Source organism: Aspergillus multicolor, assembly GCF_047715735.1.
Source record: "Aspergillus multicolor strain CBS 133.54 unplaced genomic scaffold BDW74scaffold_3, whole genome shotgun sequence".
Classification (NCBI taxonomy): Eukaryota; Fungi; Ascomycota; class Eurotiomycetes; order Eurotiales; family Aspergillaceae; genus Aspergillus; species Aspergillus multicolor.
The window spans coordinates 953,863-980,088 of NW_027395954.1; the positions used below are offsets into that span (position 1 = coordinate 953,863).

Genomic DNA, 26,226 nt, shown 5'->3' on the forward strand with positions numbered 1-26,226 from the left:
TAGGATTGGATAATTATCGACACCACAGCTTCGTTATCCAGTTTTTTTGCAGCTCCTTCACACTGACAGTCTGGTTGGGACCCCCGTGCAATCCAAATGCTGAACATTAATGCAACTATTCGACCCGTTTTTCAAACGATCTGCCCATTGAATGCTTTCTTAGCATCCAGTTGGCAATGGGACCATATCATATTGACTCGTATAATCACAAGTCATGACCAGCTAATAATATGGACTTCACCTTAGTCCTTGACCAATGCTACCCGCTAGGCCGTATCCGACGCAAGGGAGGGCTCAGGGCTGAGCCCTGGGGCTACGGAGTCAGCGGATCAGCAGCAACACATGCATACCGCCAGAGCAGGTAACAATCCTCATGCCCGGCCATCGCAACCAAACGCAAGATGGCTGCTATGCAATCCCACCATGACTGCCTAACATGCTTGGGTAGGTCATTTCGATCTCACTTACTTTCGCTACCATAAGCGGTGCACTGGATCAAGTATCTACATCCACATGAGTTTGTATCGTCGGATCTATGGCGAAGCTTCCCATGATGATGTTATTCTTGTCTTGAACAGGAGCTGTCCCTTTTTTTTTCTTTTGCGTGTTTTCCAAGCGTTTCCGACAAAGGGGAATCTGGTACGAAGGGCCCACTGGAAAGGTAGGCCTCAGCCAATAATAAATAGCAACCTACAGAACGCGTCATCTTAGAGCCAATCAGGGGTGGCTGAATGGCCTGAGCTAGAATAAATAGGGTTAGTGTCTCGGATGGGGTTTTTAATGTTCGCGACGCGCCGTCGTACTTAAGGGAATCCGCTCCCAGGCTGATTTTCTCAGTCTCTGTTTCTGGAGCTGACTGCGAATTTCCTTTTTACCCGTCTTTTCCCCCTGACCGCCCTTTTTTCATCCCTGTCTCCTCCAGGGATCTGCCACACCGCCTTCTTGATTCTCTCTACGCTCAAGCTCCTCGGAACTTAGCGCGTCCTCTTTCGCGTCGCAAAGGTTCATCAGCCACAGAGGCAAAACATCCCCGATTTTCTTTTCTACGTCAGGGGAGGAGTAAAGGGACTTAGGTGTCCGGTCTCTGTTTTCTTTATCCTAGTCACAGTGCCTGCTCCTCACTGTCTCACCTGTGGCACGTGAAATTGCCGGCTGTTCCTTCCAACTCTTATCGTGACCTCACTTGCACCTTCCCTCTCTGGTCCCGCTGAGTCATACATTCTGTCCACGTGACCGAGCCGCTTGGCAAGATATAATCGTCGCATTCTCCACTCCCGGCTTGCGATCATCTCTCCTCAATCTCATCCGTGTTGTCCTGTATCTTCCCCTCTCACTCCGTCGCGTTGCTACCTCTGTGACTGCCAGGTCAGCGATTCTCCTGGCGTCTTCTGTCATCTAATCCGGTGTTCTTTTCGCCACTGCTTCGAATCGATACAGTTAGTCTGGTAGCGCGCAGCTTTACCTATCCAGTTGATATCTGTTACTGTCGTTTTCTAAACCATTCCCGTTAACTGGGCTCGGCTTTTGCTACACACCTCGCCGCCGTTAGATTTTCGTATTGCGCTCTCTTGCGACAGGAGGGCCTGGATCATACCTGCAACCTGATGGCGACGCCGCCTCCTGAGGCACCCTCTATCTTGAAAGAGGAAAAGCCTCAACTGCCGCCGTCGCCAAATGGAGATTCCTCATCTGATGTTGGTCGCGCAGGGTATGTGTTACCGTTCCTTTTGCTTGGGCGTGTGTTGACTTGAGTCTAGTGTCCAGCCTTCCGTGACCGATTCCACCCAGATCACGTCTATCAACGGCACAGAGACAATTGAGAAGGATGCGAAGGATGCGAAGGATGCTACTATGAATGGCCATACACTTGCCCAACAGAATGGGGCTGTCGCGGCCGCAACTGCTTCACCTCCCAAATCGCCCGCGCCTTCAACCTCAGCAACCAACACTCCGCACAATGAGCCTGCTTATGCGAGCCCCGCGGTAGACAAAAAGCCTGTCTCTACCGGTAACACAGCAAAACAGCTGCCAAACGGTACGGACACGGGTAACAATGGCTCAAACGAAGCGCCACTATCGCAAAGTGTATCAGAAGGACCTTCCGCTACACCAGCCGGTGCGCAATCGCCACAGAGCAATGCAGCTGTGAAAACCGAGCTCCCTCACCATCCCCACGGCGGTGCGCAGCCCGACAAACCTCCTACCACAGACGCTACCGCGGCTATACCAAGTGTACAACCGTCGACAGCCATTGACCAGGAGATGCGGGACGCACCGGCTTCACCGGCGAAGCTTTCGAGGGAGCGCGAAATTGAGCCGGATGAAGAACCTTTGGCTAAGCGTGCGAAGATTGATATCCAAGGAGTGGCCCCGTTCAAACAACCAGAACCACCGACTTCCGCCGCAAAAGGATCGATGCATAATGGCGAGACTTCTCTTACCAAGCCACAACACAAGTTCATTCTGAAAGCTATTCAGAGCCTAAAGCGCATGCAGGACTCGCGCTTCTTCAAAGAGCCTGTGGATCCCATCAAAATGGCTATACCGACCTACCATGATATCATCAAAGAGCCCATGGATCTCGGTACCATCGAGCGAAAACTGAAGAACAACGAATACTCGTCGTGCCAGCGCGTCATGAACGATTTTGACCTTATGGTTCGGAATGCGCATGTCTTCAACGGTCCCGAACATATCGTGTCTATTGAAGGCAAAAGGCTCCAATCTTTTTTCGAAAAGCAGATGTTGAACCTGCCTAGAGCTGACGAAATGGATGATAAGAAGCTTAAGAAGGTTGCGTCCTCTAAGACTTCTGCCGCTCGTCGAGAAGCGCGTCCGTCACTTGGGCCAAACACAGCACGTCCAACACATGGATCGCCTCAGGCCACAACTTTCGCCCTGGGTCCTGAAGGGCTGCCTCTTATTCGGCGAGATTCCACAGCTCAGAATGACCGCCCCAAGCGCTCTATTCACCCTCCCAAGCGCGATCTTCCTTACTCAACAAAACCGAAGAAGAAGAAATTCCAGTGGGAACTCAGGTTCTGTCGAGAAGTCCTCGATGAACTGCAGAAAAGCAAACACTACTCATATGCATTTCCTTTCTATTACCCCGTTGACCCGGTGGCTTTGAACATCCCTACGTACCACAGCATCATAAAAAAACCGATGGATCTTCAAACCGTCAACCACAAACTGACTACTGGTCAATATGAGAACGCTAAAGAGTTCGAGTTGGACATACGTCAGATTGTAAAGAATTGTTTCAAGTTTAACCTCAAGGGCGATCCCACCTATGTGGCTGGCGAAAGGTTTGAGGAGGTGTTCAATGCCAAGTGGTCGCAAAAGGAAAGTTACTTAGCTGCTCACGAACCTCCTCCCGAGCAACATAGTGCAGGGTCGTCCTCTGAAGAGAGTGGTGATGACGAGGAAGGCAGTGACGATGAGGAAGAAGAAGAGATCAATCGGCTGAAGCAGCAGATCGCCGACATGTCTCAACAGCTGGAGGCGATGACCCAGAAGAAAAAGAAAACGCCGCCCAAGAAGACGAAATCGAAGAAGAAGGACAGCAAAAAGGTTGGACCGACGGCCACTGGTAAGAAAGACAAGAAAGGGGGCGCGAAATCGTCAAAGCCTGAGAAAGCACGCTACGTTACGTACCACGATAAACAGATTATTTCAAACGGAATCAGCAGTCTTCCCGACAAGAAGATGCAGGAAGCGCTCAAGATTATCCAGTCTAATGTTCCGGCTCTCAAGGTATGCTATTTCCGTTACCAGTCCCCCCTTGTGGTGCATGAGTTGACCATTAAATTAGGGTACACAAGAGACTGAAATTGAACTCGACATCGATGAACTTCCCAATGAGGTTCTCTGGATGCTTCTCAAATTCGTGAAGAAGAATGTCCCCCACGTTGTTGACGACGATGACGCTTCGTCTCCAGTTGCACCCAACGCCGCGCCACCGAAACCGAAGAAGAACAAGCCCATGAGCAAGTACGAGCAGGAAGCCCAGATCAACATGCTGGAAAGCAACCTCTCTCGATTCCAGGGCGGAGGGGGCGGTCGCTCTCCGGAACCAGTTCCTTCGGTCGAGGCCAATGATAGCAGTGGTGATTCTGAAGACGATTCCGAAGAGAGCGAGGAAGAGTAATCTTCCCACAGCTTGTTACACAGCCTGCAGTGTATACTTCGTGCAGCTACATGAATTACCATTGCAACACACTGGTTCTCCTCGAATTTCTTGCGCTTCTTACCATTTCGCCTTCACCAACCCTCCTTGGCCGGTTAGCTCGGCCGTCGCCAGCTTTATACCAGCCGTCTCGATTCGACATTTCCCAGCACCTCCATCCGTCTTCCCTTTCCCTTTCTTACGACTCAGGATTTGATTCACATATCGCGCGTTGAAATTTCTTGTACATAAGCGTTCACTTTTTCAGCGCGTTCGTGGGGGGTTCGCTCGGACTCTTTCGTCCTTTTCCAGGATTCGCTTTCACGCTCCTTGCAGGCAGAATGGTGTTTGATAGGAATTTCTTTCTTACCTGCGGGTTGTTGTCTCTATCACAATCAATACCCATTGCGTCCTTCGCGAAAGGCGCCGGGGCAGGTTCAACTTGGGAATCTGTTTTTGCTTGCTTTCTTTCGGCGGTTAAAGAAAGCCTGAGACATGTATGATATCACGAGAGAACGTGGCTATGGAGGCAAGAAAATAAACCTTGTATCATTATGCGCGAGTCCTGAGTAGAAGCAATCGAAATTGTAGGCTTGATCGTAGGCTTGTGCCGTTAGCGCTGTCGTGGTTATGTCGCGGTTCACCGCCGCCCCTACCGATTCAAAACAACTCCTACTTTGACATATCCTGGAGTGCTGCCTATGGATTGCAACAAGTACCAATCGTGATGATACCACCGTGTGACCCGACGATTCTGGAGCGAAACCCGCATTTCAAACGTTTACACCAGCATCTAACCACCACTCTGCTTAACCCCGATGGCTCAACGCGCGCCATTGATGCGCAACCAGAAAGGAAAGATGTCTTGAACGTACGTTCGCCGCAGGCCAAAAATCCAAAGACACGCCTGATTATCGGTCCTGACACGTCTTCGGCAGGAATTGAGAAATTGCCAGATGCGCAACGCGAAGAAACAGATCAAAAAGCAGACCTTGTGCCAGCTGGCGTTCGACTCAGACAACGAAGTACCGGAAGAGGTGGGCAGAGCTTTAACGTTCCCATTGTTGTTTTGAGATGGCTATATGCTGAACTGTATCTTGGACCAGTGTCGCGAGTCCGTCGCTGTCGTCAGTCTCTATCTTGAATCTTCACCGACCCAGCTCGACCTGATCGACGACTCTCGCGACGGACCTAATGTGGATATTCTATTGGCACCGGACATCGAGCAGTTCTACTCAAAGTTACCTCTTATCGTTCCTTCCTTTACACGAGCCCTCGCATCCACCTTGCATGACCTTCGATTACTCGCGAATGCGAGCGACAGGGCCGCATCGTTGAATCCGTCAACAGAAGGCCAAAGGTCTCACATTCCAGCTCGAAGCCGCGCAAAGGCCGCACGCCAGATTCCTTTGGCGCTTCAACTGAAGGAACAAGTCCAGGCCCTCCGTCATGTACAGTTATCGGAGCTCCCCGCAGCTCGGACGCGCATGGCAGCTACGGCAGCGGAGGTCCTTGCCTTGCGGGCAGCAATACTGGAGCGGACTGTGACTCTCCTGGAACGTACAAAGCACGGCGCATTGGCTCGAGCGACCAAGGCTAAGGCGGAACATTTTGCTGCAGTGGGGCATGGAGTGGAGGGCAAACTCAAGTATGCGTTGCGCTACTCATCGGATGTCTATGACCCTAAAACTGACATGTCGACAGGGTGATGAGGCTGGACGCTCTGGCTGCGATTCACACGCCCGAAGTCAATGCTGCGCTTTCCCGTTATTACCAGCACCTACGCGATACACGAGACCGGCTGGAAGAGAGGAGGCACGCGGCTCTAGACGAGCTGAAAAGCGTACGAGGATGTGGATTCGAGCAATATTAGGAGACCAGCATGGTTTGGGCCGATTACTGAGATTGCTCGCCGGTTCGGATCTTTGGTTAGAGAGATGAAGAAGTCGAGTCGGAGATTCAACGGCTAAAGAGGTAATCAGGTAATGCTGGTCATGTCCGATACCCCAGGTCTCGGATATACCCCGATCTTAGATAAAAGCCGATGTGGTCACATGATCGCCCCGCGGCCCCGCCAAAAGTTTTCTTACCACCAGTATGCGAACGGTTCATTTCCGACTCAACATTTGATCACCGCTGAGAAGAAGGACGACTAATTACAAATCATAATGGCCGACGAAGCGCTCTCCATCTACGATGAAATCGAGATTGAAGACATGACTTTCGATCCGAATCTGCAGATTTACCACTACCCTTGTCCGTGTGGCGACCGATTCGAGATCGCCATCGATGACCTTCGAGACGGCGAGGAAGTCGCGGTTTGTCCTAGCTGCAGTTTGATGATCAAGGTCATCTTTGACCAGGTATGTCTCCTCAGACCTTTGTCTTGTTTATATTGAGGGTGAGCCTAACCGTTGCAGTCTGATCTCGTCAAGGAAGAAAAGCAGCAGGCCGAAGGCGCTGCAGTGAAGGCGTAGAGAAAAGCACGAAAACGGACAAGGGAGACCGCTTCCAGAATACAAGGTTACGATCGTCACTATGTTGACGAGCTGCAAGGATGACGCGGGCCGTCTATTCCGACGATCAGAAAACGACACGCCCGCGCAGCTCAAAAGCTGAAGGACTAATGTTTTTATCTCTGATACAGTCCCTGGTTCGCGAACTATGGTGACTACATACATCTAGACGGTCAATAATGAGCTCCAACTAGTCTCTGTCCCCCATGGAAGAGACATGACTTGTCCAGAATGAGTTGCCGTCCCCAGATTACAACGCTGCGATCGTCACCATGGGATATACAGACGAAAAATAACATTTGGTGGTCCGTCAAAGGATGCTCCGTCTCTCATGAATGCTTGCGGGTTGACTGACTTCGGAAAACATTCGCTTGGAGGGTTCTTTGGCCGCTGTCTGCGTCAAAATTTGAATCTACGATTATAGTGCGGCACATTATGAAGTTTGGAAGCATAATGCCAGTACAGGGTATGCGTCAGGATTGCAGTGATAACTCTTGCCCTCCCGCAGCCAAACAAGAATATGTTCGGAGACTCATCCTATCCTAATCTATCCTACAATTCCAGCATAAACAAAATCATGTAAACTCACAGTGCCCATGTTATCAAATAAACCACCAGACATGGCCACTCACTCAAGCTCGCTGTAAACATCTCTAGGTAAATCCAATCCCAACTCGTTGTTCAACAACTCAGTCAGGTTTGAACTATCCCTCAGGCACACCCACTGCCCGTTAGCTGGTCGCGTATCCTGCTTCTCATGCATCTGGTCGCCCTCCACAACCCAGTCGTACTGCCTCGGCCCGGAAACCGGAGAGCTAAGCCACAATTGCTTGATGGGGGGCTGCTTGTTTAGAACGTATGTTCCGACGTTGGCAACGCTGATGTGGAGGATGCCGGCCTGTCCGTTATTTTCAAATCAATTAGCCTTCGTTGCTTCCTCTGAGTGCAATTGAGTCTTGCTTCTGCGCAAAGTGCAGTGCATTGCATACGACTCCAGAATAGCACAAAGAAGAGCGCGCGGAAACAGCAGGGTAAAAAAGCCAGGCAGGTATAGAGATCAACTCACGCCGAGGTCAGTCTCGATATCCGACCTTTCCTCCTCCAGCTCCTCGATTTTAGCTTGTACGACATGGATATAGTGATCAGAGTACTCGTGGTACTGGTGGTTCGATAACGGCGAGGGCTCGGAGGCACGCACGGAGGACTCTGGGTGCGGCGCAGGGGGGTCAGACGAGCCAGGGGTGATACCCTTGCGGATCGCTGAGGTTGAGCTGAAGCATCGACGGGGGGTGCCTTGGGGAATGGGCTTTGTTGAGCTTGGGAAGCGGAGGCTCGACGCGGAGGGAGCTGCGACTGCAAGTCTGCGGAGCCCCAGGCTGGAGGGGGTGGAGGAGAAAAGGGCGCGGGATGTGTGTCGGATGAGCATGATAAACGGACGAGATGAATTGATTCGATAAACTGGTTAGTTGGTGGTGTAGTCTAGATGCGGATAGGATGGGAGAGCTTGAGCTGAGCCGAGAGCTGGGGAGGAGAAGCGGAGAAAGCAATCGATGGCATCACGGCGCACTAAAAAAGCATTAAATCATCGCCGATCACGCCAAGCTTCTGGCTCTATAGTCCGCTCCTACTGCTTGCTATAACCTCATTCCCTCGGTCTTTCTGATATACAAGGATGAGGCGCCTCCTCCCTCTGAAAAGTCCTCTGATTCTTCGTGCATACTCCTCGTCATCTAGAATCACAACATTCATGGCCGAGAACAAGCTCACCAAACAGCACAAAGGCTCTAGACAATCCAACAATCCCAAATCAAAGCGACCACCTCTAACACATTTCCTATGTCTACCTCTCGTTAATTCTATTTCGCTTCCACAGCTAGAGTCCTCTCTAGCCATATTTAAAGCTTCAATCCCATCAATTACGCCTTCGACACCAGACCAAGGGCAACAAGACGAACAACGGCAATCGCATCGCCCACTGATCCCGAACGATGCTATACGCCCTGTTGGCACACTCCATCTCACCTTAGGAGTCATGAGTCTCCCTACCCCTGAGCGCCTCGATGAGGCACTGCGGTTCTTTCACTCCTTGGACCTGATCGCGTTAATGCGCAAAGCGGAGGAGGATGCTGCGCGGAAGCGATCACATGCCGGAACTGGAAAGAGAGACTCTGTGCTGAGGGAGCGAAAGCAGAATGATGAGCAAGAGATAGGATCAGCACCTGATGCTGTTTTGTTGAGAAGAGAAACTTTAGAACCAGCACTGGCAAGTGATCCCACCCAAGGAGAGCCTAGCACTCCCCAACCCTTCAACATCTCGCTGGAATCCATGCATGTGCTTCCGCGGGCACGCGCGGCGACAGTCTTACACGCTGCGCCTGTTGATCCCACCTCTCGTCTCTATCCTTTCTGCGGGGCATTACGGGATAAGTTTTTGGAAGCTGGGTTCCTGCAAGGGGAGTACAGAGATGACCCTAAAAAGAAGCAAAAGAAGCAAAATGCAGAAGCACAGAACGAAGAACAAATCCAGCCGGGCCAAGATCAGTATGGCCCTGCGCCTAATACATCAGCCGATCATAAAATGGGGGAAAAGCTCAAGCCCCGTCCGCTCCTCTTGCACGCTACAATCGTGAACACAATCTACATCAAGGGGAGAAAGCGGAATTCTGGCGGCGGCCAAGAGAAGGGAAAGAAGAACAAACGCCCCGAGCGCTATACATTCGATGCGCGGGACATCCTCTCACATTATAGGAACTTCTATCTTGATAGTGATAGGTTGATTCCACAGTTCGTTGACGGGATTATTGGCCAGTCCCGGTCCCATGCTGATATGGAGACTGTTCGTGGCGATAGCAGAGAGGATATCCAGACGGAGGAATACTCAGCGGCAGATGTGCAGAAAGGTAACGAAGAAACTCCTGCATCGGACGATGGGAAAACTGCAGGGTACTCATTCGTCTGGGCAAATAACATCCCTATTGAAGGAGTCTGCATTTGCGAGATGGGCGCAAAGAAGCTCGACCCGGCAGCCGATGAGAGCGGTATGAACGCTAGGCTGGGGGAGAAGTACACAGTCGTTGCGGAGAGAAAATTGGATTCTCCAGCAATCGATGAGCAGGGAACAGCAGGGGATAGCGAGTCAAGTGTTACTGTAGCAGCATGATTGGCATCACCTAAGTAGATTGGTAAACCTGGGGGTGACAGGCCGTAGACTATACAGTGGTAATTCCAAGTGCCTGCTATACAACTCCAAACGCCGCGCTAAAGATACAACGCACAACCACAGCACAGTAAGATCAGCGTATCCTACTCATAAGCGTCTCCATTCCCCGCTCAACAGACAATTCAGCCGCCTTAGCCTTGACAGCAGTGATCATACTCCTTTCAAAGTCATCCCTCGTCCTAAGAACTGTCTCAACCCACGAGAGCTGCAGGTCCCAATACTCAGTCTTGAAATCTTCATAAACATTGACCACAGCCGGGCCTTTCTCAGCCTCAAGTAGCCGGACCAGCCAGTCGACAAGTCTCCATTTCTGCTTGATTGTGCCTGCAAACGAGTCTGGGTATTTCTGGAAGAAGTCGAAGAATGTGAGAATATCGTCCTTGAACTTGTCGGTGTACGGGTCCGTTTGTCGGCGGAACTTGACGCCCTTGTTTCGGACGGATGAAAGGTATCGGATCAGGAGTTCGTCCGAGAGTTCTTCGATCAGTATTTCTGTGAGCGAGGGATGAAGAACGGGAGAGTAATCGACCATATAATCGTCGAATGTGGAGGTGATTCGCTTTGCGGCAAAATCTCCATACCATTTCTGGGTGAAGAAATCGCGGAGCGTGCTCCGGAGGTCGACGGCGAAGATGACCTCCACGAATTGTGAAAGACAGTACGTGCTCAGATCGACGTAGCCGTCTCGTAGAGCGTCTAGTTCTGGGATTGCACGGGACGCCATGTATTTCGGGTCCACATACTGTTCGATGTCACGACGGAATCGCGTCAAGTGCCCATATTGACCTGTTTCGTCGTTGTCGTCAATGCAGGCGATCTGGTCGTTGGCTACAGCTATCAGCCAGTCTTGCAGTATTTGCAGTCCTTCCAATTGCTCGCCACCAGGAGCCTTGTACTTGGCACATTCTTCTTCGAGGAGAGTCTGCCAGGCAGCTTGGCGAGCCTTAAGCACTCGGAACATCGCATCCATAATACCCTCCAAAAGATCAGGGCGCGACGAAGAACTGGACACGGTGACTTGCTCATGCAGCATACGCCACATGTCTGGGAGAGTTTGGGTGCGGAAGTAGCCGTTGGTTGTAGTATCGAGTGAGTCGGGTATCCGCTCCGTAAGTGCTTTTCGGTCCGTCTCCGTGATTTTAGCCATCCAATCTTCGACAGCGTTGATAATGACATTCTGCCACTGGCGAATGAGCTCAGGTTCGCGGTTATCTAGAATATCGAGCTCGAGATCTGAGGCTTGCCAACCAAGTTTCTTCATTTTTTTGTAGTACTTCTCTCTCCAGTGGAGAATCGCAAGCAAATTGTCAGCTGGTAGTTCGGGATCATTAATCAATTCGATAAGACCATCGTGCATCATGCGGTGGTAAATATCAGTATAGGTCTTGAAAATCTTCCACTTCTTTGGCATCAGCGACTGCATGCCTTGCTGGACAACGAATAGATCGTTAAAGAACCATCGGAAACTCTTCTCCAGGCCGTCGGGGTCGTCCAGGAAATTCGCTTTGGTTTCGTCGAATTGATTCTGAGCATAGAACTCGATCGCTTGTACGAACTTCTCCTTGTACCCTCTGATGGTCTTAGGGCCAACATTCATCGACTTGAACCGCCCAGCTAAATCTTGGTGATCCTTCTGCGCCTCCTGTAGAGCCCTAACCGTCTCATCGTTCTTCTCCTCGTTCATCACGACAACCGCAAGTCGAACCACCATACTCGGGTTATCACTCTGCACCAGTGGAATAAGATTCATACACAGCGTGCCAAGATGATCATCAAACCAGTCAACCACAGCATCCAGCCCCTCAAAGTATTCATCCAGGGTAGCCTCGTTACTCGCGTCCTGCGCCCGGCGAACCTGATCCATCGCTTCGTCTCGAAAGTCCCGCAGTCGAGATATCCGCATATGTGCCCGCAGAAGATTAGGCTGGTTCTCAAGATCCTCGTCATCCTCCCTCAGGAGCTCCTCAATCTCCGCTAGATCAGAACTAAAGTTCTCCAACCCCTTTTTCATCGTCAAAGTTGCCTCAAAATTGCGCTGGATTTTAGCGAGCTGGTCGATTCGCGAGAAGTCGTCCACGCTGCTCTGCGACTCGGCGCATAGCCTGTCGATTCCTTGGAGCTCATCCCTCGTCTTCGATACCTGGCGCTGACCCTCCGTGAGAGCGCTCAGGCTTCGCTGTACGGATGCTAATTGATCTCGGAGACCTTCACGGAGCTGCGCATCGACTGCCGCTTTCTTCCGAGTGTATTCAGCTTTCAGTCCGTTGATCTTATCGAGGTCCTCGGGGTGTCGGAGAAGGTCCTCTAACCGGGGCATGGCCACCGCTCTGTCGGCGTCGCCCACTCGCGCCATCTTGGTCGAATGCTATACCGGCAGGTTATGGAGAGAATCAGTAGCGTAGAAAGATCCAAACCATCATGTTCTTATGGAGAGCTGTCAGCATGAGCTGCGTGTCTCCAGGCAAGCTGCGGCCGGCAGTATGCCGCTTCACGTGACTCTCCGCCTGGGGACCTGGTAAATCGGGGAAATCAAAATTTCCGGGCGGACAGCAGCTTCATCTCAACCGATTAGCGCCGAAGAATCGAATACTACAAGCTCACTTTGCTGTCGAGCCTGCCGCGCAGAAGCCAATTGCCATCTCATACCGATCATTTACCTGCCAGTGATCCGCGCGTCGTGAACACACCCACCCCTTCCACTCAAAGCCCGCCGTTTTCCACTCCGCGCTTGAAACTACCAAACAACTGCTCCGTTCGTCACCGAAACCAGAGATAACAGGCCCCGAACCATAAAACAATCAAAATGAGCTACTTCCGCATCACCCTTGTTCGCTCCGCTATCGGTCTGCCGCGCCGAACCACAGACGTGCTCAAAGCCCTCGGACTGAAGAAGCGCATGGGAACCGTCTTCCACCCCGTCTCTCAATCGGTGGCCGGCCAGATCATGAAAGTCAAGGAACTGGTTGAAGTGCAGGAGGTCGACAAGAAGTTGACGAAACAAGAGATGCACCTGGAGCGCAAGCCTGATCCGGGATACTATGTCGAAAGGACGCAGGCGATGGAGTGGGCTGAGAAGAGGGGCGAGTAAAGAGGGCTTACGGCTTCACCCTCGGCTTGTGTGATATGGACCGTTATGTTTCTTTCGTCTGCTTATTCTTCATCTGCGTGTATAAATCATTTTTTTGTCAATTGGGTTTCCACGGAGTTTGGTTGTGACCATCAATGATATGGGTCAACTGGGAAAGCGTTTCCAGTCGCATGTAGGGAAGGTCGAGATGAAACAGGGCGACATTAATGCCGGCTACTCTGGTTGCATTGAGCGATGTTACTTATATCACTGTACTATATGTCTATCATCTTTTGATCTCTGAAGTCTTGAACGTTCAAGCATTAAGGATACTGATTTTTTCTAATAACTTGATAAAAATAAAGCCAATGAGGCTATAGGATATCAATACAAACACCAAAACACCGCTTTCCCTTATGTTGAGAGCGGATTAGGGCTATGCGTGGCAGAAACCCCCAATCCGAGCATGCATATTAACAGACAACGTTTTGAACAAGCGTCAAGAATCCTTCTAAGCTTTGTACAGGGTATCTAGGAAGCCTTCTGCGAGACGGCTAACGATGCTCTTATCCGGCATACTTCCAGCCACGCCATAGAGGGCAGAAGTATCACCGCGTTGGACGACATATGATTTGCCCTGCCGTTTTCGCTCCTCGGCCTTTTCCAATTCCTTCTCGACAACCGCGACTAGGTCAAAGATAAGCGTGTCAACCGCAGCAGCGGTTGGGATAGTAAAAGCGACATGCATGGCAGGAGGTGTTTGCAAAGCATTCAAATGCCAGCCCTTCGCGGAAAGGTCATCGGCAATGTCGTAAATGTTAATGGCCTCATTCTTGCTCTCAAATGCTATAACACTGACCATAGGCTGTCCGACGATCTGTAGGTTGGGGCAGAGGCGTTCGTGCTCGTTAATAGCTGACTCGAACTTCTTCGCGGCATTGACAATTTCCAGACAGCTCTTGATATAGCCAGACTCGCCCACGCTCATGAGACTAGTCCAGCAGCCGGCGATTAGCGCACCTGGCCGTGACCCAGCGACGGAAGGAGACGCATAGACACCACCAGACCAGTCCGGGTAAATGAAATATTGGTGGCTGCGGTAAGACTTGTTCCGGTACAATAAGACTGAATTACCCTTGGGGGCAAATCCGTACTTGTGAGTGTCGACACTAATACTGGTCACGCCTGGTTGGCGGAAATCGAAGCCGCCCTCCTCTTCATAAGGCGATGGAAATCCAGCTTTCTTCAGGAGTGCAACAACAAACGAGCCCAAGCAGCAGTCGACGTGAAGAGGAATCTTGTAATGGACCGCAAGTCGGGATAGAGCGGGAATGTCGTCAACGATACCGTGGGGGAAGTTTGGAGCAGAGCCAACAAGCAGGACGGTGTTCGAGTTGATCAATCGGCGCACCTTAGCAATGTCCACCTTGTGCTCTGGTGCTGGGCATGGGACGCGGTGTAGCTTGATACCAAAGTAACTGCAGGCCTTGATGAACGCAGCATGGGCAGTGTCCGGAATAATCCTTCAGGAGTTTAGCAGATACCATACACCATAGGGCTTGCGAAAGCTTACATTTCGGGTTCAGTCACGCCTCGTTCAGCGCGCGCCTTGTTACGTGCGGCCAAACAAGCCATGAGAATGGATTCAGTGCCGCCGCTGGTTGTTACTCCAGCACCATCGGAAGGGCCGTGGAACATGGCGAGGACCTATACCAATCTCAGTAACTGTCCGTATGCACCGCGTTTCTCTAGATTGGGCACTTACCATGGCAACAACTTCGGCTTCCATCTTCCGGACCCCAGGGAAAACATCAGGGTGAATAGGGTTGGCGACACCAAATTGCTCGAAGGCCTCGGCCTGGATTTTGAGCAGGTCTTTTCCACCATGGTACACAGCACCACTAACGCGACCATCCTCCCATCTTGTATGCTCCATGTTTCCAAGCTTATCAAGCTCGGCACGAATCTGCTCAGGAGTCCATCCTTCCTTTGGCAAAGTCAGGTATCGTGTAACCCCGGGACCGCTTGCCACGAGCTTCGATTCTAGACCCTCAATCGCAGTCGTAACTTGTTTATCGACCTGTCCACGAACTCCGGGAAAGCGCAGAAAGATAGAGAAGAAGAATAAACGAATCGCCAGGTAGATATTGCGGATGCTGCCGAAGATACCGTAGCCTCTCAGAGAGTAAAACGTCTTCCGAGCATAACGGAATAGGAATAAGACGAATACAATATTGCGGAGGCTGAGCACATGAACGATGTCAGATACCTTCTACCAACACTCCACAACACGATGATCTTCCTACTTACAGGTCGAGGTTCAGGGCCAGCTGGGCGCCGGGCGCTTTGCCGTAGCCAAGCAGTTTATTCTGCAAGGCGACTGGCACAACGGACGATGCCATCCTTCCTCCGATAATCCTGGCTGATTCCTCCTACTCACTCAACAAGGACAGACTGTAGGGATAAAAACGGGTGCGATCCCCGATGATAAGAATATGCTGATGATGGAAACGGGAAAGCGAAAGTGATTCGGATGTCGGAGGTCAAGGAAATTGGTTGGGCCAAGTTCGGGAAACACACCGGAGGACAAGTCCTCTGCTTAACGCCTTCTGCTAGACTAGATATAGTGCAGCTGTCGGTTCTAAAAGAAAGGTAGAGCTCTAGGTCGCTCGAAACTACAAAGGTACCGCGAGACTGCCTCGGCTGTAGGTTCCACATGCCACTCTCGTATCCGACTAGGAAAGCCCGTGACGTCGACCGGGCTTAAGATCCGTCACATTTCGGCTCCAACTCCACAAAGTGGTGCACCGACTTTCAAGAAGGGGGGATTAGGGCTTTCATGTGTCATAGAGCTCCAGTATCTAGTGATTCTAGTCTATGATGATGATATTTGTCTCTGACCTTCTCATTTATATGACTTCAACACCGAGGCCTGTTTATATACAGGGTTCATGTAGGAACCAAAGCTCGCAAACACCGTCCACTCTTTCCCTTCCGTTGCTTTTGGTCCAGGGACAAATAACACTTTTAGAACCCCAAAGATAAACTGAAATATTCCAGACCATAGATAACACCCAAATCATGACAAGAAAAAGAAAACCGACGTCTCACTTCGTAAAAGGAGTCGCTCAGGGAATATGATCAAAGCTCTAAAAAAATCACGGTCATTTTATTCCAATTGGAATCATTCACAGCGCAAAGCAAAATATGCATAGATCGTTTCGTGAGTAGGAAACGGAACGCCCACTTAGAGGGCGGCACCACTCTCCGTCAACTCCTTCTCCTTGGCGAGGAACTGAGCGTGCTCATCAGCGGTCAGGTCCATGAGGGGCTTGTTCTCGCCAGAGCTGAGGTTGCGGTAGTAGGCACGGATGATGCTGTCCGCATCATCGATAGCAATCGGCCGGATGTCAGCAAGAGCCTTGATCTTGGCTGTGCACTCCTTGTACTGGTCATCAGTCATGAGAACGTTAAGCTGTTGAGCACGCGACTTGATAGCGTTCCAGCCTGTTAGGCGTGAGGCAAAGTGCACGTATCTTGACATGCCGAAATCAGCGGGGTTGATGATCTCGTAGGTGCTGGGGTTGTTCAGGATAGCCTTGGCGTGGATACCGGCCTTGTGGGTGAAAGCACAGAAACCGGTGATGTAGTTGTTGAAAGGAATGTTGACCTCAACGGCCTCGGCGACTAGGTCCTCGATGTCCTTGAGCTTCTCCAGCTTGTACTTGCTCTTGACGTACTGAGGGTCGGCAACCATCATGCGGGCCATGAGACCACCAAGAGGGGTGATACCGTTGCGCTCACCGATACCGAGAACAGAAGTATCAATGTGAGTGGCACCAGCCTCCAGAGCGCAGTAGGCGTTGGCGATGGCGCATCCAGTGTCGTTGTGGAAGTGGGTCTCGATGTCGCAGCTCACGACACCTCGCAGGACACGGATGAGCTCGTAAACCTGGCGAGGAGAGGCGCAACCAACAGTGTCAGCAATACCAACACGGTTCACACCGACCTGGTCGACGGCGGAGTAGATGGAGAGCAGATCGACGAGGTCGGAGCGGAAAGAGTCCTCGCTGGAGAATCGGATCTCAATGCCCTTAGACTTGACGAATTCGATGACTTCGATAGCGGTGTTCTTAATGTAGGTCATGTCCTTGCCGTGAGAGTGCTCACGGAGGTAGGAGGAGGTTCCAATGACGACATCACTATATGCCTGATTAGTATCGAACTTGACGGCATAGATCTAAAGCCTTACACTCCGTCAACACCGGTCTCAACGGCGACGCGGGCGTCGTCCATGTGGCAACGGATATGAGTAAGGATCTGTTTTGACCCATTAGTCGATGTATATGCTAGCCCTTGTCCAGACAATATACCTTGGCCTTCAAGCCGAGCTTGCAAATGGCCTCGCAGTCAAGCCTTGACTGCTCGGAAGCGCAGGGGCTAGTAAGTTCAATCTGCAACGACAACCGTCAGTAAAAGACACTGCAATTGAAAGTGTACTCTTTCGGTTTGACTCACGTAGTCAACTCCGAAGTCGTCCAGAGCCTTGGCGATCTCGATCTTCTTCTCGGTGTCAAAGAAAGCGTTGGCGAACTGTTCGCCCTCACGAAGAGTACTCTCGATGATCTTGAAGCGGGATACATTGCTCAGGAAATCGGTAACGCCGACGTTGTGACCGTAGGGGTTGCGGGAAGGGTGAGGGTTCTGGCGAGTCTGAACAGCAGTGAAGCCGGGGTGGGAGCCTTGAGAGAAATCAGCATTGGGATGTAGATAGCGCTATGTTTTGAAGCCGTACCGTTGGACTGGCCGTTGGCGCCGTTGGTTTGCCCATTGGGCTCGTTGTCTGCACCGGGGCACATTGTGTGTGAGGATGATGGGGGGATATTCAATGCGAGATTTATATGGGCGAAGACTTGAACTGAATTGAAAGCCGAGTTAGATTTGGAGCAAGTCGGGGCGAGAGATGGCAGAGGACGAGGATACTGACGGTCAGGTCAAGGGGCAAATCCAGGTGTTTATATGCTCTGCAGTTGAAGGGAGACAGAGAAAAGAGTCATAGGCTTAGGAGGGAGAAAAGTGGGCGGGGATTCAAGGCGGACGATCTCCAATGAAGGCACAGGCGATGATGACTCCTCCATCCAGCGGCAACGAAGAAAAATTTCGCCCGCCGAGCACGCCCTTGGAATTTTTCCACTGTGGGGAACCCTGCATTTCAAGGTTCGTCACTTCACCAAAACTCGAGGCGAGGTCAAAGAGTCCATCAATTTTCCCGGTCTCGTCATCCTCACAGCCATTGATAATTCCTGTTGGCATGCTGATATCACCCTACTGCTTCATTGAGCCCTCTATAGTACTTGTAGCTTTTCTGCCACCCCGAGTTGACTGAACCTCGGGCTTGGGTGTCGCATGCGGCATGCCTATAGTTGTGTATTTTCGTTACGAGCAGATACCTGGAGTATGAGGAGTTATACTCAGACTTCCGCTGATTATATCACATCCACCCACGTTCCATAGTGAGGATAAGTGCTGTTACTAGCAATAACTGAATTGAGTTTCTCTGATTTCATCCAGCAAAGGATAATGGTATCTTGTGTATTTTGAGCTGCCGGTCACTCTCTTAGGGACCGACATCGGCAGGCTACTGTAACCAGTTTACCAGATCTATTACGCTCGCCCCAGCGACCCAATTTCTACAACAATCAGTGTCTAGAAAACCCGCGATTGCTAATCAACCTCACGATATAATGCCTAGTCCCATTGACTGAAACGGTTTATGATTAATGCTGCTGTGGCCAAGAGCCTCCGAATTACAAATATTAGATTTCTATGGAATAAGGATGAGGATTAGCATGATCTAGTGACTTCCTCAAAGATCGCATACGTCACACCTCTCAGGATGGAGTAATTGTGCTAGGGTAATGACATTTCTTCCCGAGCTGCCTGGTCCCTATGAAACTAGAAGGCTGTATTGCTCTCTCCAGCGTACTCGCGGGCTGTCGATCGTCCCGTCATCCCCGGAATCTATCCGAGGCTATCTGATCAAAGTCCGGAGGGCGTCCGAAGAATCAAGATTTTATTATTACCTAGGTAGGATATGGGTTGCAGTCATCAAACATATAACTGGACTTCCTGGAATTGGATGAACAGAAGGTAGGTATACTAATCTTGGCGCAGATGCTCTCTATACAATTGAGGTGCGTGCACTCATGGCACACAGGGCCTTCAAAGAATGTATCAAAGCTCTTCATGACTATAGGTCATTCCCACATAAACAATGACTCAAACTAGCACAAGCAATTCGGCCCTTTTCATAACATAGCATGTCATGGTAAGAGAGAGTACATTGTGACTTGCTCACTCACCCAATCCAACTCTTCAACCTTGCCACGTCTCGTCTAAATGGGTAGCTGCCGGGATAGCTACCACTATGTTCACGAATATGATTGTACCTCTCTGATCCCGTCCCTTCGAGTAACCCTGTCTCGAGGTCATTTGCGAACCTTTTCGAAGCCGCAGAGCCGTCGGAGTCAGTGCTGCCCTCCACATCGCTCTTTAGGCGCTGTGACCTGGATTTCCCAATTTCGTAACCCCTTTTTCGAGTCCAGAACCCGCTCTTCACGATAGATTCTCTGGATTTCCGCATCGAGTAGACCAAGGCCACTACAACGATAAGGACAACAAAAAAGGTCACAGGAAGGCCGATGCACAATGCTAGCTTGTTGAATCGTGGTGGCGGGGATGGTTTGTAGTGCTCCACGGGTCTAGGGCTAAGCGTGATCGTCGGGCCCTGGCGGACACTTGCTCTTCGGTCCAGTGTAGAATCTAGCTCAATGATGTAAAGAGCCAACGTATTGTTCTGCTTGCCCTGGAGCCACTCATTGCTCATATGAAGCGGGATGTATCCATAGCTATTATCAGTTTTGTCAGAAGTGAAGGCAGACGACCCTTCCAGCGAGTCGGTGTATCTCAGCTCGATAGTGATGGTAGCGTTCAGAGGATAGAAGTCAGCATTCCACGTCACGTAGTAGGTTGTATCAACCAGGACATGCGCGCCATCTTCTGGAAGGCAAAATGGCACAAAGGGTCCCTTCAAGTCAGTGCAGACAGGGAAATCCCCAGACGCGAAGCGGCTGGGTGTGGTTGCGGTGGCAGTGGCGTTATGGTTGGTAACAGAGACATTCGCCAGGCTAGCGCCTATGGAGCATTGCAAACGAGCGGTTAGGATCATCAATCAATTGTCCGAGGCTGGGTACGAACTGAAATCGAAGCTCATACCTCTCCTCACCACAGCCCCAAGGGCACAGTTCGGCAACCATGCGACGGTGCAGGCGAGCATCGCCAGGTCCCACAGGATCCCACGATCACCATTCTCTCGGCACCGCATGATAAATGTATGGAAGTGATATCAAGCGGTAATCAGAAAATCGATAGCCGTACAACTCCACTGTAGTGATTTAAGGAAATAACTCCAGCATGGATGGCGCGTCAACCAACTTTCAGGGCGTAAAGCGTGTGGTTTGCCGCTGCCAACGGTTGAGGGAAGGAGCTATCAGAACTGGGAAGGTGTTCGCCAGGGCTCGTAGATTCGAGAGACTCATCACGAGTAGCAAATTTGTATCAGGTACTAGCGTTCATGTATCCTGGCTGTTTAACAGACGGTAAATAGCTCGGTAGACATCTAGATGCTGCCTCGATTCGCAGCAAACCTCACGGGCTTTTCAACCTGGCGAGTGTGCTCGTGTGGACCAATACCTACACCAAACTCACTCTTCCTACATCTTACCTGCTCTTGCCTACCAAGCTACTCAAGGGCCGTGAGATAAACTCGAGTCTCGGAGTAATCGTGCGCAGGTCATTGAAGAAGAACCTAGGGCTGCAGGATAATCGGAGCTTACTTTATAGTCCAGTCAGAAAGCAAACAAACAAGATGACATAATCGGCATAACATAACGTAAATCCCGGGCGGTAGGTGCGTCCCGGGCGGAAGGTAGTTTTTGCAACCGCCTATTGCTTTATAAACTTTTAATTTAAATAACTTTATTAATTCTTAATTAAATGCTTTTAACTAAAAATAATTAAAAATATAATAGCTTGTTCTTTTATAGCCTTGTATTTTATAGTTTATACACTTTAGTAAAGCGCGCCTAGGTCTCTTTAAAGTTAAAAAAGCACTAAAGCTTAACACCCCCCCACTAACTTAAACTTTATTATTTCTTAATAAAATAAGGTCCCTGGCTTTTGTAAATAAAAGGTTATCTGCAGGAGTTATTAAATGCCTAAAATAACCCTTTTTTATTATATTATTTACTATAAATACACGGAGATCCCTATTCTCCTGTGTTAATAACCTAGCATTATACATGGCTAACTCGCACCCCTTTATAAATTTATCCAGCGCTTGCTTGAAGGGGGTTAGTAAACTTTTAAAGCCCTTTTTTAAAAGCTTTTTAATTAATAAAGCTTTTTAATACACCTGGCGGACTGTATAAGGCGTATAAAGCTAAGAAAAGGGGATTAAAGCAGTCCCTTTACTTAGGGGGGTATAGGAGTTAATAACTTTAACTGTAAGTTATTTAATATTATAATAGGTAAGAAAGGAAGTAACCTAGTTACCTTAAATCCACTTTAAATATTCTTTATTATAAAGACCTTTTTATGGGCTTCCGGGTATGCCTTTAAGAAATTAAACTTGTTAATATAATTAAATTCACAGCGGGCCTTATTCTTAATTATAAATTTATACGCCTTTTTTAAAGGACTAAAGCAGCCAACATTAAGAGGTTATAAAAAATAAGATAAATATAAAGGCATGTAAATAGGTATAATATAATTATTCTTGCATGTATAGTTAAAAGCAGGAGTCAGGTGGCTTCCATGGCTATTTAAAAAAAAAAGTATATACCCCCCCCTCCGCCGCCCTTGTACAGCTGGAATAAAGCATTTTTAAAGCCAGCGAAGCCTAATAATATTTATTATTTATTTATTATTACTAATTTTAACCCTCTATAAAGGTGGAATAGATAGTTCTTTAAACCAGCCCTTAATATGGCGCTTTCCTTTAAAAATAATTATTAACGGGATTAACCACCCGCTTAAATTAATATATTTAATAGTTATAACTTATTCCTAATTCCCTGGCTATACAAGCCATGGCTTTTCTAGCATTTTTGCTTGAGATACCACCTTTATTATTGTAATTAAACCCATAGCAAAGCTGGTTTTATTAAAGTTATAGATATCTTTATTTAGTATACCATACTTGACTTTAACCCTTTATATCTTATTAAAAAATGGGCGGATTATTTTAGGATCTTCATAAAAAAATCTTTAATAATTAATCTTTTAAGTAAATCTAGTTTTAATTTTAGGGCGCCTTTTGGTAAATTTTGTTACTTAATTCTTTTTAATAAGTTAAGATAGGGTTAAGGATTTATCCAGGATAAGTTAGGCCATTTTATAAACACGCAAGTGCCTTAAGGCTGCTTTATAAATATTAAGTAATACTATCTAGCCTACCAAGGCCTTTTCTTAATATAAAAATAGCCTATATTAATAGTTACAAAGTTTTACTTAAAAATAACAGCTATTAAGTCTTCCTTAAAGTATATTTGGATAAATATTATAGGCACGCGCTGCGGGCGTGATTTTTTAAAATTTCCTATTTTTAAGATCTTAAATTGCGTATTTAATTCGGCCCTCTTGCTTAACCAAGTTTTAATTTATTTAACGCGCTTTTTGTGGCATGATAATTGTTAACAGTTAAGGTCAAGAAACGCGTTAAGGCGAGTGCAAAAACTACCTTCCGCCCGGGACGCACCTACCGCCCGGGATTTACGTTATTGATTTTGAGGATGAATCGACGGCATTTTACGCGATTATAGTGTCCGAAAAGTCATTGGTCCTAGAAGAAAGGATGAACTTGCCTTGTACCTTGTCCTAGCAAGCTTCATAGGGAGAGACTACCCTAGCTGAGATCCATAACCCTGAGGGTGTCAGGTTCCCCGCTCCCCGGCTGCAAGTGCGAGTCGCGGCCGACCATTTCGGGTTTAGGCCAGCTGTCGCGTTCCATCCATCGCCTATTCCATTTGGTCACCTCCAGCTCCTCCCTGTTGTTTCCTAAGCTGCCTGCTGTCTGTACTTTGGCCTTTGAATCAATCCATCCTTCGAAGTGCGCCTGTCAACCAAACAGTATCAGCCCAGGTATGTTGTTTTCCATCGAAAATCGTTACCCAGCCTGATAACTTTACTTACCACGTGTCTCCTATTGCAGCACCATGCGCTTCGTTCCCCTTCTCGCCCTCCTCCCAGCGCTCGCTGTGGCCGAGGAGCAGGTCCCTCTTGCAGACCGTGTCCAGGGTTGGTTCAACAAGGCCAAGTCCTATCTTCCCACCGCGACTCCCGTCGTTCCCGTCGCCGAGAAGGTGGTTGAGGCCCCCGTCAAGGTCATCCAGGAAAAGACCGTGACCCCTTTCAACGCAACCAACTGGCAGTCGCTGCTTGAGCCGGCGACCGATGCGCAGGATTGGCTTGTTTTCATCACCGGCGGTAACAAGACCTGCTTTGGCCGTTGCGGCAAAGCCGAGGAAGCATTCAACGTGAGCGCGCCCAGCTACACAGCAACGAAGCATCATTGTCTATCTGGAGTGAATCATGGCTTACCAATTTGACAGCAATCTGTTCTCCTTTTCGCTGCTGACCCGACTTCGCCCAACCTTGGCTACCTTGACTGTGAATCCAACCAGCTTCTCTGCTCCGCTTGGTCTGCTGGCGCTCCCTCCGTTTGGTACTTCAATGTTCCTCAGACTCAAGCCACCGAAGAGCGCCCCTCTACTCCTCTACACATTGTCTACGTGAACTCTACCACCGTGACCCCCGAGACCATCTACAAGATTCACTCCGAAAAGACATACGAGGACAAGCCCGCCTACGAGGGTGCATTCCACCCAACGGACGGCTGGCTCGCCCAGTACGGCCTTCTTGTACCTCTGGGCTGGGTCATCTACGGCTTTGGAGTTGTTCCAAGCTGGCTTTTCATGGTTGTCATCAGTATGGCCAGCCGGACTATGATGTAAGTTCATCTGTTTATCCGTTCAATATAATCATAATACTAATGTATACGCCAGGAGCCGTCGACTTGGCAACCCAGGAGCTCCTGCTGGTCGTCGTTAAACGCCTTGTCATAACCTTCTTCTGTTTTCCAATGCCATTGTTGATTGATGTAAATATTAGAATCTCGCATACCTTCTGTTCCGATATTCAGACCATGTCGGGGCTTTTGGTTATTTTTACATCTTCGGCCCCATGGTATTGTTTTGATTCTTCTTGAAACGTCTCGGGTAAAAGAAATGATAGAGCGTGCTTTTATTTACATTCACAAGTCATGCCTTGGGTGGACACAGGTTTGAACCTATGTCGTAGCTAGACTAGGCTGTACCAGCCATTTGACGCACAGCGCTTTGGCTCAGGAACAGTACAGACCTATTACGGAATATCCCATATCCATAGCTAGGGTCTTGTTTGCATGGTAGTTACACATTCGTTAGATGGTTCTACACGTACTTGGTGACTGCAGTGAGGCAGGTCTCGGTTCTCAGATTGAGGTAGATAGACTTTTTCTTTCCATGCGGGCTCATAATCTCATCATTGAGGTTATGGTACAGCAGGTTAGATACTCTAGCTGTGAGGTAGAACATCTGTAAACCAATAACCTGCATGAGTCGTCCCAAGAAGACACCAAGATTTGTGATTTTGTTGGAGTTCACTATAGGTCCATATTCATCCTAAAGACCACTGAAATATTGCTCCGGGCACATATATCTCGGAACAGCAGAGGTATCAATCTTCAGTGCATTTGCAGTGTTTCGCTCGAATATTTACTTCAGTTGGTACATATTTGAAAGAGTTCGCCCTGGGCGGCGCGTCATAAAAACCTGGACTCCACGGCGGAGCAAACCCGCCTCAAAATACATATCCTCCGCACAAGCTCCATTAAATTGTTTCCTCTCATCAACACACCTCACACATCACTCAGACTTCAGAATGGCAGATCTTGACCGCGTCGCTCCATCGACAACGACATACGTCGTCGCTACCGCTATCGTCGCGGGAATTACTGGCTACTTCATCGGCCAGGGAGCGTCACTAGGCCTATTCTCGACTAAAGAGAAGGAAGGCTGGCCAAACAGCTACAACGTGAAGCCGCACCGAGGCTCTTCGGACGAAGAAGACGATGGCGAAGATGACGACATTGAGGAGAGCGACGAAGAGGAAGGCGATGGAAGCGAACTGGCGAACTTTGAGAACAATACGGAAGAGGTGAAATTGGTGCTCGTTGTGAGGACGGACCTAGGGATGACGAAGGGTACGGACTCTTTTCCTGTTCATCCGTCTTTGTGCTTGTACTCTATCAGGACGGGTGTGCTAATATTTTCTTTTTCTATAGGCAAAATCGCTGCGCAGTGCTCCCACGCGACTCTCGCCTGCTACAAGTATCTCGTTGCGAACTCGTCGAGCTCTACGATTTTGCGCCGTTGGGAATCACAGGGTCAGGCAAAGATTGCGCTGCAAATAAAGTCGGAGGAGGAGATGCAAATGCTGCAAGCGCAAGCCGTCAGCCTTGGGCTATGTGCTCGAGTTATCCAGGATGCTGGACGCACCCAGATCGCCAGTGGTAGCAGGACAGTGCTTGGGATCTTAGGGCCGAAGAGCGTGGTCGACACAGTTACAGGCCATCTGAAGCTGCTTTGATGAGTCTCTGCTTCTGCGAGGCTAGCAACGGTCACCAGGGCACGTTCTGTGTTTGGGGTTGGACTTGGGACACCATGTTTTGTATACCTTTGCTTATCGTCACTTTGGAAGGCACGGCTCTGGTAGTCAAATGCTACCCTAGGTAGGATGCCAAGATGTTTCCGGCTCTACAAAGTGTTTAAACAAAATAGCTATCTAAAGGAGTAATGTTGGCTAGCCATGGTTTATCCCTAACCTCATCAGCCAACGGCCAGATCGGTAAAGGGAACAGGAATATGACGCCGTCGACCGCAGGAACTCCAGCCGAGCTCACCAGAGGGAGCTCAAGACCAAAGTGAACCACCCGATGCCGACATTTAATATGAGATCTGTCGACCGGAAAACAATGGACACCAAACTAGAAAATGAGTGCCTCCTTGGGTCGTCGAACTGTCCAGCAATCAACCGATACGCAGTTGCCCACGATCAGGATCGCCAGACACAGATCTGTGTTTGTTCTGTTCATGAA

At 49.4% G+C, this 26,226-nt stretch overlaps 12 protein-coding genes across 12 annotated transcripts; 7 read left to right on the forward strand and 5 right to left on the reverse strand.

The window, feature by feature from the left end:
• Window positions 1–1,500: 1,500 nt before the first annotated feature.
• Window positions 1,501–3,964, forward strand: BDW74DRAFT_77105 (putative transcription regulator BDF1). The gene is made up of 2 exons (XM_073733675.1): window positions 1,501–1,708; window positions 1,758–3,964. The coding sequence occupies exons 1-2, from the start codon at window positions 1,605–1,607 to the stop codon at window positions 3,829–3,831; spliced, it is 2,178 nt and encodes a 725-aa protein (XP_073587793.1). The 5' UTR covers window positions 1,501–1,604; the 3' UTR covers window positions 3,832–3,964.
• An 855-nt stretch (window positions 3,965–4,819) lies between these two features.
• BDW74DRAFT_77108 (uncharacterized protein) lies at window positions 4,820–6,183 on the forward strand. The gene is made up of 4 exons (XM_073733676.1): window positions 4,820–5,039; window positions 5,107–5,205; window positions 5,275–5,816; window positions 5,873–6,183. Exons 1-4 carry the CDS (start codon window positions 4,896–4,898, stop codon window positions 6,039–6,041), a joined length of 954 nt encoding a protein of 317 aa, XP_073587794.1. The 5' UTR covers window positions 4,820–4,895; the 3' UTR covers window positions 6,042–6,183.
• Window positions 6,184–6,336: 153 nt separating this feature from the next.
• Window positions 6,337–6,645, forward strand: dph3 (CSL family zinc fnger-containing protein; the record flags this gene model as incomplete). The annotated part of the gene is made up of 2 exons (XM_073727997.1): window positions 6,337–6,531; window positions 6,589–6,645. The coding sequence occupies 2 exons, from the start codon at window positions 6,337–6,339 to the stop codon at window positions 6,643–6,645; spliced, it is 252 nt and encodes an 83-aa protein (XP_073587795.1).
• Window positions 6,646–7,080: 435 nt separating this feature from the next.
• BDW74DRAFT_77118 (frataxin family protein) lies at window positions 7,081–8,233 on the reverse strand. The gene is made up of 2 exons (XM_073733678.1): window positions 7,751–8,233; window positions 7,081–7,582 (listed from the first exon to the last, which is right to left on the reverse strand). The coding sequence occupies exons 1-2, from the start codon at window positions 8,108–8,110 to the stop codon at window positions 7,313–7,315; spliced, it is 630 nt and encodes a 209-aa protein (XP_073587796.1). The 5' UTR covers window positions 8,111–8,233; the 3' UTR covers window positions 7,081–7,312.
• Window positions 8,234–8,431: 198 nt separating this feature from the next.
• On the forward strand, window positions 8,432–9,844 carry BDW74DRAFT_165722 (uncharacterized protein; the record flags this gene model as incomplete). The annotated part of the gene is made up of 1 exon (XM_073726458.1): window positions 8,432–9,844. The coding sequence occupies one exon, from the start codon at window positions 8,432–8,434 to the stop codon at window positions 9,842–9,844; it is 1,413 nt and encodes a 470-aa protein (XP_073587797.1).
• A 66-nt stretch (window positions 9,845–9,910) lies between these two features.
• On the reverse strand, window positions 9,911–12,406 carry BDW74DRAFT_77112 (SNARE-binding exocyst subunit SEC6). Its single transcript, XM_073733677.1, has one exon. The coding sequence runs from the start codon at window positions 12,255–12,257 to the stop codon at window positions 9,978–9,980; it is 2,280 nt and encodes a 759-aa protein (XP_073587798.1). The 5' UTR covers window positions 12,258–12,406; the 3' UTR covers window positions 9,911–9,977.
• Window positions 12,407–12,485: 79 nt separating this feature from the next.
• Window positions 12,486–13,320, forward strand: BDW74DRAFT_145917 (mitochondrial 54S ribosomal protein uL30m). The gene has a single exon (XM_073723253.1). The coding sequence runs from the start codon at window positions 12,708–12,710 to the stop codon at window positions 12,990–12,992; it is 285 nt and encodes a 94-aa protein (XP_073587799.1). The 5' UTR covers window positions 12,486–12,707; the 3' UTR covers window positions 12,993–13,320.
• Window positions 13,321–13,482: 162 nt separating this feature from the next.
• On the reverse strand, window positions 13,483–15,373 carry BDW74DRAFT_165724 (sphinganine-1-phosphate aldolase DPL1; the record flags this gene model as incomplete). The annotated part of the gene is made up of 4 exons (XM_073726459.1): window positions 13,483–14,494; window positions 14,545–14,678; window positions 14,737–15,214; window positions 15,282–15,373. The coding sequence occupies 4 exons, from the start codon at window positions 15,371–15,373 to the stop codon at window positions 13,483–13,485; spliced, it is 1,716 nt and encodes a 571-aa protein (XP_073587800.1).
• Window positions 15,374–15,788: 415 nt separating this feature from the next.
• hcsA (homocitrate synthase) lies at window positions 15,789–18,004 on the reverse strand. The gene is made up of 5 exons (XM_073733679.1): window positions 17,767–18,004; window positions 17,490–17,713; window positions 17,345–17,425; window positions 17,224–17,291; window positions 15,789–17,173 (listed from the first exon to the last, which is right to left on the reverse strand). Exons 1-5 carry the CDS (start codon window positions 17,828–17,830, stop codon window positions 16,219–16,221), a joined length of 1,392 nt encoding a protein of 463 aa, XP_073587801.1. The 5' UTR covers window positions 17,831–18,004; the 3' UTR covers window positions 15,789–16,218.
• A 1,075-nt stretch (window positions 18,005–19,079) lies between these two features.
• On the reverse strand, window positions 19,080–20,251 carry BDW74DRAFT_145922 (DUF4448 domain-containing protein). The gene has a single exon (XM_073723254.1). It carries the CDS (start codon window positions 20,197–20,199, stop codon window positions 19,330–19,332), a length of 870 nt encoding a protein of 289 aa, XP_073587802.1. The 5' UTR covers window positions 20,200–20,251; the 3' UTR covers window positions 19,080–19,329.
• Window positions 20,252–22,894: 2,643 nt separating this feature from the next.
• Window positions 22,895–24,734, forward strand: BDW74DRAFT_145924 (uncharacterized protein). The gene is made up of 4 exons (XM_073723255.1): window positions 22,895–23,171; window positions 23,242–23,566; window positions 23,642–24,039; window positions 24,095–24,734. The coding sequence occupies exons 2-4, from the start codon at window positions 23,246–23,248 to the stop codon at window positions 24,138–24,140; spliced, it is 765 nt and encodes a 254-aa protein (XP_073587803.1). The 5' UTR covers window positions 22,895–23,171; window positions 23,242–23,245; the 3' UTR covers window positions 24,141–24,734.
• Window positions 24,735–24,811: 77 nt separating this feature from the next.
• On the forward strand, window positions 24,812–26,209 carry BDW74DRAFT_145925 (aminoacyl-tRNA hydrolase PTH2). Its single transcript, XM_073723256.1, has 2 exons — window positions 24,812–25,332; window positions 25,414–26,209. Exons 1-2 carry the CDS (start codon window positions 25,011–25,013, stop codon window positions 25,716–25,718), a joined length of 627 nt encoding a protein of 208 aa, XP_073587804.1. The 5' UTR covers window positions 24,812–25,010; the 3' UTR covers window positions 25,719–26,209.
• The last annotated feature ends 17 nt before the right edge of the window (window positions 26,210–26,226 follow it).